The following is a 12,073-nucleotide window of genomic DNA, read 5'->3' on the forward strand; positions in this document are numbered from 1 at the left end:
AACACTACTAGAACTTTGAGTGGAACAGTGTTCTCTGGTTTGATGGAAAGAAAATTTGAATTTTTTGGCAATAAACACTCAAGGTGGGTTTGGTGTAAAAAGGAGGAGGCTATAATGAAAAGAACCTGATCCCAACTGTAAAATCTGGTGAAGCGTTTGTGATGTTTTGGGGGTGTTTTCCCTCCAAAGGCCCTGGAAACCTTGTTAGGGCACATGGCATCATGGACTCCATGAAATACCAGGACATTTTAAATCAGAATCTGTCTGCCTCTGCCAGAAAACTAAAACTGGGTCATCATTGGATGTTCCAGCAGGACAATGATCTGAAGCATATGTCCTGCTGGAACAATGCAAAAATGCTTCTTTGAGCACAGAATCAAGCTTCTGCCATGGCCATCTCAGTCCCTTGACCTGAACCCCAGTGAAAACCTGTGGGTGATCTGAAGAGGAGAGAGCTCAAGAGAGGGCCAAGGACCCCAGATAATCTGGAGAGACTGTATAAAAAGGAATGGTCTCAGATGCCCTGCTGTGTATCTCCAACCTTATAAAATGTTATAGGAGGGACTCCATGCTGTTTTACTCCCAAAGGGGGGTTGTACAAAGTATTAAATGCAGGGGTGCCAATAATTGTGGCATGTGTTTTTGTTAAAAATATTTCTTGATGAGGGATTTGTTTTTCTCTGAATACATTTTTCAATTAAAGGTTGGATGTTGCTCATTTTTTCAGTGTGAGATGAAGTGACTTCACCAAAAAGTGGATTTTTTTTTTCTAACCCTTTTTACTCATCTTTACAAGGGGTGCCAATAATCATGGAAGGCACTGTAGTTAAATCATTTGGGAATATAAACTGGAATATTTTACTGATTTGTTAACAGATCATTTTTGGAATATTTTTTTTTATTATTTATTAAAAATAATATATTCTCCATAATATTGTTTCTTGTTTGATGAGACATGAACTTGGATTAATCAGTCAACATTATCAACATGACACTCCTGTCCTGTTGCTACTAGGAAGGCGTTGTTGTGTATGCACTGTATGAAGAGTTACTAATTACATTTTGAACCCTTTGTAGTGGAGCAATGAATGTGTTTCAGGATATAATACCACAAATATTATACGATATGATGATCCTTTGCACATTGCCTTTGATTTTACAGTGGTTCAGCCTGCAGGAGATTGATAAAGGAAAAGTACACCTGAAACTGCAATGGCTCTCTCTGCAGACTAATCTGGAGCTACTGAAAGAGGTAACCTGTCTCTTATTGTACTAATCTACCTCATCTACTTACTGTAGATATCATGAAGATCAGTTGATTTGTCCACATGTTAGGTGTGCATGCTTTACTTTTCATTAATTTTCAGATGAACAAAATCTCCTTTTTGGGTATTTTAAATCTCTTAATTTTAGAGAATTCTCTCTCTCTCTCTCTCTCTCTCTCTCTCTCTATATATATATATATATATATATATATATATATATATATATATATATATAAATAAAATATGAATATGAGTCGTCCCCCCCCCCCCCCCCATGCACACATACTCAACATTTATTCACACACTGAACTCAGGGACTGCACATTTCACTTTACCTCGCTCATTTGCCCTATTCCGCACTACCTCATACTGGTTATTTCATGTTTACCTGCTATACCTCAAGTGCCCTTGACTGTTTATTTTATGTCCTTTTGCTCCAATATATATATATATATATACCCACCCCGATTCCAAAAAAGTTGGGACAAATTGTAAATAAAAACAGAATGCAATGATGTGGAAGTTTCAAAATTCCATATTTTATTCAGAATAAAATATAGAATGTATTTCTATATTTTCTATTTAAACATACATTTTCTCAGTTTAAACATCTATGATTTAAAGAGAAAAATTAGGTGATTTTTAAATTTCATGACAACACCACCTCAAAAAAGTTGGAACAAGGCCATGTTTACCACTGTGAGACATCCCCTTTTCTCTTTACAACAGTCTGTAAACGTCTGGGGACTGAGGAGACAAGTTGCTCAAGTTTAAGGATAGGAATGTTAACCCATTCTTGTCTAATGTAGGATTCTAGTTGCTCAATTATCTTAGGTCTTTTTTGTCGTATCTTGCGTTTTTATGATGTGCCAAATGTTTTCTATGGATGAAAGATCTGGACTGCAGGCTGGCCAGTTCAGTACCCAGACCCTTCTTCTACGCAGCCATGATGCTGTAATTGATGCAGTATGTGGTTTGGCATTGTCATGTTGGAAAATGCAAGGTCTTCCCTGAAAGAGACGTCATCTGGATGGGAGCATATGTTGCTATAGAACCTGGATATGCCTTTCAGCATTGATGGTGTCTTTCCAGATGTGTAAGCTGCCCATGCCACACGCACTAATGCAACCCCATATCATCAGAGATGCAGGCTTCTGAACTGAGCGCTGATAACAACTTGGGTCGTCCTTCTTCTCTTTAGTCCGAATGACACGGCGTCCCTGATTTCCATAAAGAACTTCAAATTTTGATTCGTCTGACCACAGAACAGTTTTCCACTTTGCCACAGCCCATTTTAAATGAGCCTTGGCCCAGAGAAGACGTCTGCGCTTCTGGATCATGTTTAGATACGGCTTCTTCTTTGAACTATAGAGTTTTAGCTGGCAACGGCGGATGGCACGGTGAATTGTGTTCACAGATAATGTTCTCTGGAAATATTCTTGAGCCCATTTTGTGATTTCCAATACAGAAGCATGCCTGTATGTGATGCAGTGCCGTCTAAGGGCCCGAAGATCACGGGCACCCAGTATGGTTTTCCGGCCTTGACCCTTACACACAGAGATTCTTCCAGATTCTCTGAATCTTTTGATGATATTATGCACTGCAGATGATATGTTCAAACTCTTTGCAATTTTACACTGTCGAACTCCTTTCTGATATTGCTCCACTATTTGTCGGCGCAGAATTAGGGGGATTGGTGATCCTCTTCCCATCTTTACTTCTGAGAGCCTCTGCCACTCCAAGATGCTCTTTTTATACCCAGTCATGTTAATGACCTATTGCCAATTGACCTAATGAGTTGCAATTTGATCCTCGAGCTGTTCTTTTTTTGTACCTTTAACTTTTCCAGCCTCTTATTGCCCCTGTGCCAACTTTTTTGAGATGTGTTGCTGTCATGAAATTTCAAATGAGACAATATTTGGCATGAAATTTCAAAATGTCTCACTTTCGACATTTGATATGTTGTCTATGTTCTATTGTGAATACAATATCAGTTTTTGAGATTTGTAAATTATTGCATTCTGTTTTTATTTACAATTTGTACTTTGTCCCAACTTTTTTGGAGTCGGGGTTGTAGATCCAAAATGAAATTGATAGGATAAAAATCATGCAGAGGACAAATATGAGAGTTTTTTTGTAATGTTTATTTTTGTAAATGCATTAAATTTTTCTCGTTTGCATGTCAATTACTTAATTTCGAAATGAGTGAATGCAACTTATGCCCAGACCACAATCCCATTCTTAATTAAATAATTGAAATATGAGTGATTACTTCAAATGTTTTTTGATTTTCTTTAGAATACTGATGGCTGTGCCTGTGCCATGCTTGCTGTATATTTGGATAGTGCGTCAAACCTTCCTGTGAGTAAACTATCAAGCTCTTCTTCTTCTTCTGACATTACCTTGTAGATACAACAGTCAACTGTCTCAATGGTTTCTTTATTTTGTACTGTGAAGGATTTTTGCATTTTGCAAATATAACTATAATTAGGCGGCTGCAATTTGATTACCTCCGGTGTTGGAGGTTATGTTTTCACCTCCGTTTGTCTGCTTGTTCCCAATGTAATTCAAAATGTATTGAACGGATTTGGATGAAATTTGGTGGAACGGTTGGTCATGGGTCAACAAACAATTGATTAGATTTTGATGCAAATCTGGATATGTATGTGGATCCAGGATTCAGATATGTTTGCAGATCCAAGATTTTATTTGTCTGTCCCCAACATAACTCAAAGTAGTGAACAGATTTTGATGAGATTTGGTGTACAGCTTTAGTATTATCCTAAGTTCAAGTGATTTGATTTTAATATGTGGCTTGGCAGAGGTATGCACCCTGTCGAGTGCCCTTCTAGTTCTTTTTGCAACTTTGCTGTACAAAAAGGTTGTGGTTTCACACTGACAAATTACATGTACAATATTATAACAAGATACTAAACACAAAATTGACTGTTACAGCTTATTCAAGTTTCAACATGTCTTACAAGAGGGGTGGCATGGTAGTGTAGTGGTTAGCACTGTCACCTCACAGCAAGAAGGTTCTGGGTTCGAGCCCAGTGGCTGATGGGGGGGCCTTTGTGTGGAGTTTGCATGTTCTTCCTGGGTCTGCATGGGTTTTCCCCGAGTGCTCTGGTTTCCCCCACAGTCCAAAGACACGCAGGTTAGGCTAATTGGTGGCTCTAAATTGAACGTAGGTGTGAATGGTTGTGTGTCTCTCTGTGTCAGCCCTGCAATGACCTGGCGACTTGTCCAGGGTGTACCCTGCCTCTCACTCATAGTCAGCTGGGATAGGCTCCAGCCTGCCCGTGACCCTGCACAGGATAAGCAGTTACGGATGATGGATGGTTTACAAGATTTACGACTTCTTAATATGATTTTATGACTGTAAATTCCTTTAGATTGAGATTTATGGTCACGTTGAAGTTTTTGCTGATGTTTCCTTTATGTCTCTATTTAGAAAGACTGCAATGATTTAAACCAACATGGGAAGCCCCCCAAAGAGGCCAAGGTAAGTTCATAATCATCAGCAGGAATATACTTGGATGCATTTCTATGTTATTCTTCTGTCTTGTCTGACACCACACCATGCCATCATCCAGTCAGTCATCGTAGATGAGAAAGGCCATTCTTTTAGTCACATGATCAAACCGAAGTATGCTCGTACTGTATTAATATATCAAAGCCTGCATTTCATGTTTGTAGTGTGATAATGGTAGATTATTTGCGCTAATAAGTGTACGTAATGCCTCACCTTGTAATATTTCAAACAGGTCTATGTCTACAATCTCCTTTTCAGAGTCACTTACTACCCAAACGAAGACAACTGAGCATTTTTATTTTCTGAGATTTTGCTGTCTATCCAATTCTCGTGCAGATCCAGTTCTGATATTCCCACTTTCTTAACAAGTGCACTGGTTCAAATTACGTGTGTCCTGTTGCCTAGAGGTTTTGCTAAGTCTCCAGAGGAAGAGTTGACAGTCAATACTGCCTTGGGGATTTTAGGACATGTGACCTGCTAAGCAAATCAGTAGACAGGAAAGAAAATTCCCTGTTTAATATGCGAGCAAAGAGATGTTTGAGGGCCTAAAAAAAAAGAGATGCCTTTCTTGAATTCACTTACAAACAACAAAACATCTGGCAGCTAGAGATTCCTGCTAAATTGGAGTGATCTTTTCTGCATGGTTATGTATATTAGCAACACTTCTGAGACCATTCTTTTCAAAAGAACATTACTGCACAGAGATAAATATGAGAACTATAAAAGTTCCTATCATTCCTAGCAAAAGGATTAATCATTGGAGAATTTGAATGATGTATTGTCTTGCATTTTAGGAGAAACATTTTTACAGTTTGGGTTTTGTGATTGCTATGCAGATATTATTTGCATGAGTCAACCAGCACTTTTTTTGTTTGCTTTTTTTTTTAATAAATAAAGAATGCAGATACATGGGCTAAAAAGTATTCCAGAATTATATACAAGCATACTATATTTTGTGAACCCTGCTAAACAGGGTTTAGAAGCAGGCTTTGGATTGTAAATCACTCCTGGGACCTGCTGAACCGGTTTCCTTCAGGAACGTATGATCATAGACACAGCTACTGCTTGGTTTCGCTTGCACAACAGTTGTAATATGCGTCATACAAACTTGACACCATTGCAAAATGGTTGATATTACGTTGTTTTCTCTCTTTATCTCTTCATCCATTTTCCTTGTATGTCCAGAGTTAAACAATTTATTCCTCCAGTATGTACAAACTAAGTGATCCTCGATCACTTATGGGTTTTGTGTAAGTGTGCTTTTTTTTTTTTTGTGCATTGCAGCTTACAAAGAGGCAGCACAACCCCGACTCTTATGTGAAGTTCTCCATAGATCAACAAATCCAGAAAAGCAAGGTACTATTTGCATTCCCACTAGTGAGAAATGTAGAACTTCAGTGCCCTCTGCTGGAATTATATTAGCACACAGAAACAAAGTGTAAACTTGGTAGTATAGATATTTACTTATATTTTCCATGAAGGTGTCTATAAATGTCATGTTTTTCCACCTTTTTTTTGTTAAGTTTCTAATCTTTGGGTCTGTCTTGTCTTTTTTTTTATTTGAGATTGTGTATTCCTCTAAAGATCCTGTTTTTGAGCAGTACTTCACGTTCTTTGTGCACGATGTGGAAAACCAGGTGCTTAAAGTTCAGGTATGCTAGAAGTGAACAGATTTTGAACAGTTGCTTTCATTTTTTACATATTTTAACATTCTAAAACCTTCTCTTTTAAATGTAACAACAACAAACAGCCAAAACATATTTTCAATGTGGCTTTTGAGACCCCACTGCAGATGGCTGGCTGGCTGGATGGATGAATAGATATTTTTTGAAACCTTAACAAAATTAAAAAAAAAGAAAAACTGAAATAGACAACTGCTAAGTGTCACATATTCCTCTGAAACCACTGTGACCCTGAGCACACTTAAAATGAAATATTTAGTGTCTTGCAAAAGTATTCATCCCCCTTGGTGTTTGTCCTGTTTTGTCACATTACAAGATGGAATTAAAATGGATTTTTGAAGGATTAGCAGCATTTGATTTACACAACATGCCTACCACTTTAAAGGTGTGAATTGTTGTTTTATTGTGACACAAACTATAATTAGGACAAAAAAAAAACAAAATCTGGAGTGTGCATAGGTATGCACACTCGTATCACCCTTTCGTATGAAACCCCTAAATAAGAACTGGTCCAACCAATTCACTTCATAAGTCACATAATTAGTTGATTAAGCTCCACCGGTGTGCAATCAAAGTGTCACATGATGGCTATAATAAATCGATCTGTTCTGGAAGGACCCTGACTCTGCAACACGACTAAGCAAGTAACATGAAAAACCAAGGAGCACTCCAAACAGGTCAAAGACAAAGTTGCGAAAAAGTATAGATCAGGGTTGGGTTATAAAAAATTATCCCAAACTTTGAATATCCTATGGAGCACCATTAAATCCATTATAGCAAAATGGAAAGAATATGGCACCACTACAAACCTGACAAGAGAAGGCCGCCCACCAAAACTCACAGACCAGGCAAGGAGGGCATTAATCAGATATGCAACAAAGACACCAAAGAGAACACTGAAGGAGCTGCAAAGATCCACAGCGGAGATGGGAGTAGCTGTCCATAGGGCCACTTTAAACTGTACACTCCACAGAGTGGGGCTTTATGGAAGAGTGACCAGAAAAAAGTAATTGCTTATGAAGGCACATTTGGAGTTTGCCCAGCAGCATGTGACAGACTCCCTAAACACATGGAAGAAGATTCTCTGGTTAAATGAGACTAAAATTTATCTTTTTGGCCATCATGGAAAATGCCGTGTGTGGTGCAAACTCAACGCCCTGAGAGCACCATTCCTACAATGAAGTATGGTGGTGGCAGCATCATGCTGTGGGGATATTTTTCATCTGCAGGTACAGGAAAGCTGGTCAGAACTGAAGGAAAAATGGATGGCACTAAATACAGGGCAATTCTAGAGGAAAACCTGTTTGAGCCAGCCAGAGGTTTGAGACTGGGATGAAGGTTCATGTTCCAGCAGGACAATGACCCTAAACATACTGCTAAAGCTACACTGGTGTGGTTTAAAGGGAAACATTTAAATGTCTTGGAACGACCTAGTCAAAGCCCAGACCTCAATCCAACTGAGAATCTGTGGCATAACTTGATTGCTGTACACCAATGCAACCCATCTAACTTGAAGGAGTTGGAGCAGTTTTGCCTTGAGGAATGGGCAAAAATCCCAGTGGCTTGATGTGCTAAGCTAATAGAGACATACCCCCAAGAGACTTGCAGCTGTAATTGCAGCAAAAGGTGGCTCTATGACATATTGATTTTGGGGGGTGAATACCTATGCACACTCCAGATTTCTGTTGTTTCATCTTAATTATTGTTTGTGTCACAATTAAACCACAATTTTCACCTTTAAAGTTGTAGGCATGTTGTGTAAATCAAATGGTGCTAACCCCCCCCAATCCATTTTAATTCCAGCTTGTAATGTGACAAAACAGGACAAACAGAATACTTTTGCAAGACACTGTATATTTAGTCACTGCCTAAAAGTGGAGCTCCTGATGAGTGTAATGAGCAAAATATTTGCAAGAGCACAAAATCAAACTGAATAGAATAAAAATATAGCATAAGAACCATCAAATTGTGTAGTGTCATGTATTTCAGGTCAATAAATTGCTGCATTGTCTTGTGACCGTGATGCCAATAATGAGAGATGCATCACAGTTACGAATACATATTTATTCCTTTCTTTGACACCGCATGCCATGCACCAGAAACACCACCACAAAATTTATTATGGTGTGACTCTGCTGGGTGCCTGGTGGACAGCAGTGAACCAGCGCTTTCACATTATATCATTACTATATAGTTACCATCCAATATCAAACTTGATGTCAAACAGTTGTCTGGTTACATCTGTCACATCCATGTGCGTTTGCACGCGCAGTGCCGTTAGAACTAATTATGCACCTGTTCCTGATTAGAGCACAGTTGCAGCGCATAAATGTAAGGGATTTTAGCAACACACAGACTTTGTGAAGGAACACACACTGTACCCTGATTCAGATGTTACCAAGCCTTGTATTTTGTATTGCTTTTCTGGTTTTGACCCTGTTTTGTTTTTTTGGACTGTATTGTGTTCCCTCTGATATCCTGTCTGTCCCTTGCTTGACCACTGCCTGGTTTTTGACTCTGCCTTTGTCTACATTTTGGATCTGTTTGTGAGCGCACTTTCAATAAAACTCTTCCTGCACTTACATCCGTCTGTCGCTCTTACATGACAGAAACTGTCAACTGTCCAACAAGCTAGTGGACTAATAAAACTGTTTTAGCTTGTTTTATATGAAACTGTTGTGAACGTTTTCCATAAAATGTGTTAGTAAGTAATCCCACATTATTTTTAAAAAGCAAATTAAAAATAAGCACTGGATAAAAACCCATCTATCTTATGTAAATAAAGATACAAATTTTGTTGTGCTGTGGTCAAGCATTTATGATGTACGTTGCCTTGCACTTATGATTGGGTTCCCTGTGATGGTACACGTTCATTGTTTATATGGTTGCAAAAGCCATCAAAAATCAGATCAATTCATTACCATATTCTCTTAAGTATGGTGCTCTACTCCGCGTGTTTTGTGCATGGGGAGCTCTGCTATGAATGAATGAGTTGTCAAAGTCATTCATTGATAATTGAAACAGCCAATAAAGGAATAAGACCTGGCCTTAAGGCTTGATCACAAGTGGATGATGATGATGATGATGATGATTATTATTATTATTATTATTATTATTATTAAGCAGAGAAAAGGAGCAATTGTAAGCAAACATAGAGAGTAACAGCCGTATTCGCCTCCCAGTAAGTATACAATGATTATTGTCCGTGCCTCGTGATTTCAGGTGGAGTTGGCTGAAAAGAAAAGTTTACTGGGCATGCTCACTCTGCCTCTCAGCCGGCTACTCAAAGCCTCAGACCTGACACTGGACCAGCGTTTCCAGCTGGAACGTTCTGGCTCTGACAGCCAGCTCAAGATGAAAGCCATACTCAGGGTGAGCTCCTAAACCAACATCTGCATTATTCCTTGCTTCACTTTTTCTGTTTGTTGTAATTGTGGTAAACCGTTACATTTTCAATATGAAGAATGTGTGTTAGTGCTTGTGTGCAATTTCTTGCAAATGTGTACTTTTTTCACTCAATCATTATTTAATGGTGGTTCCAAGGCCTTATTGTCATAATGCAATCTCTCTGACTGTGTGCTTACAATATCTTTGTACTACTACCGGTAACACACTTTTGTTATATATGTGAATGTTTGTGTGTGTATAGTTTCTTTACTAAGCTCTTTTGTCATCCCAGCTCCTGAAACCAGAGAAGCCGCAGCCCAAAGTTTCAAACCCTCTGGTTGCTGAACCTAAAACTGGGAAACAGGTCAAAGATCCTCAGCATTTTGAGGCCCAGCCTCCTCTTAACTACTTGAAACCTGAAGAGAAAAACCAGGCCTCCACGCTGTCACAGACGCAGGTGCCCATCAGCTCTTTCAGCAGGCCCCAGGCTGAGTATATGGCCCGGAGAAATTCTCTCATGGTCTCAGAGAACCGTCTTGCAGGCTCCACTCGAATGCGACGCTATGATTCACACAGCCTTCTCTCAGAAAACTCGATCGCTTCTTCACGCTTCGACCTGGTCGAGGGCGTCCCTTACCCAGAGTGAGTGTGATGATCAGTAGAACACCATGTGTACAATAAGAGTCTGTTGACAGAAACAAAAATACAAAAATGAAGACTGTCACAGGAATGGTTACGTGTCTTAGACTTTTCAATTTTTTTTTTTTTAACAATGTTAAGTGAGCTTATGTAGGAGTATGGTTTTCTTTGTTATGAACTTGAAGGGGTATGAGAGACAATTCAAAATTACAGACTACAGTTTTGAGATTAAAAAAACAAAACAACCTCCAAACCATAATGCCAGTAATAGCACTGAAAACCTGAGTTCGAAGCACCTTCCAAACATACTGTAGCTGCTCCGGACTACAATTCCCAAGCACCACAGTGTCCCTCATCTCTGGAATTCTAGGAAGTACACCTGTTTCCTATTTCCCTGTAATTACTTCCCTATATAAGCCCAGCATTCACAAATGCTCACCACAAAGTATCGCTCTGTATCCCTGTGCTTGATCATACCAAGCTTTCTGACTTTCTGCCTGACTTCTAGTGCTTTTGACTTTATTTATTTCTGACCATGATTACTCGCCTGCCCTTTGACATTCTGTTTGTGAATCAACCGACCCTTGCCTGTTCCCGACTACATATTCAGATTGTTGTATTGGATTTGGTTACCAGTTTGCGATGCACCCACTCTCCCCTGTACTTGCATCTGTAAGTGCCTGCACCCTGACTGTATACTTTGCTGGCAATGGATGCAGCAGAGGAAGTGAAGCAAACTGCTTCCAATGCTCAGGGGCGACTGTTAGGAGAACATCAGCAAATGTTAAGTGAACTTAACACCAGAATGTTGCAGTTAATGGCTGTTGTTTCACAGACCATCCTGACATGCCCTTCATCCTCTGCCGGTGCAGACCTGATGGTTCCTAAACCCAAAAAGTACTCTGGGGAAGTTTCAGACTGTAAAGGATTTCTTCTTCCATGTTCATTATATTTCATGACCTTCACTGGTGCTACAGAGGAGCAGAAGATTGCTCAAGTTCCTCACAGGCAAGGCAATGCAGTGAGTTAGTGCTGTTTGGGAGCATGGAGGTAAACGCACCATCTCCTATGACCTGATTTATCGAATTGTTTAAACAAGTTTCCAGTCATCAGCCGGAGGGTGACAAAGTAGGCAAGAAACTGCTCACCATTAGACAGGAAGACAGGAAAAAAGTGGCCAAATACACTTTGGAATTTCACATGCTGGCAGCTGGAAGTGACTGGAACAAGCCTGCTCTCAAGGCCACCGTTTGACAGGGTCTGCACCCCAAATTGTTCACTGAACTGGCATGCCACTATGAACAACTCCCTCTCAACTCCCTCACTGACCAGGCCATCCACCTCGACCACCTTCTTCGAATCCGGCCTTCATTACAACCACCTCCAGCCCTTCCTCCTACTCCACCATCCCTGACTCCAGTGGAGGTCTTCCATGCTCACTTGCAATGCTCTGAAAGGGACAGGAGGCATTGTGAAGGGCTGTGTTTTTACTGCAGTGAATCTGGCCATCTGATAGCCAAGTGTCCCATTCACTTACCTAACCTTAGAAGGGAAACCTGTCTGCC

General features: G+C 39.7%; 1 protein-coding gene across 1 annotated transcript in view; it reads left to right on the top strand.

Moving 5' to 3' along the window:
- Window positions 1-12,073, top strand: part of esyt3 (extended synaptotagmin-like protein 3) — a 37,012-nt gene that overhangs the window by 14,765 nt on the left and 10,174 nt on the right. The window contains exons 12-18 of the mRNA XM_060929179.1: window positions 1,163-1,252; window positions 3,564-3,626; window positions 4,720-4,770; window positions 6,085-6,156; window positions 6,366-6,452; window positions 9,705-9,854; window positions 10,162-10,511. Of these exons, the coding sequence (XP_060785162.1) occupies window positions 1,163-1,252; window positions 3,564-3,626; window positions 4,720-4,770; window positions 6,085-6,156; window positions 6,366-6,452; window positions 9,705-9,854; window positions 10,162-10,511 (863 nt within the window). The remainder of the gene's footprint in view (window positions 1-1,162; window positions 1,253-3,563; window positions 3,627-4,719; window positions 4,771-6,084; window positions 6,157-6,365; window positions 6,453-9,704; window positions 9,855-10,161; window positions 10,512-12,073) is intronic.

This window comes from Neoarius graeffei, chromosome 9 (genome assembly GCF_027579695.1).
Source record: "Neoarius graeffei isolate fNeoGra1 chromosome 9, fNeoGra1.pri, whole genome shotgun sequence".
Taxonomy (NCBI): domain Eukaryota; kingdom Metazoa; phylum Chordata; class Actinopteri; order Siluriformes; family Ariidae; genus Neoarius; species Neoarius graeffei.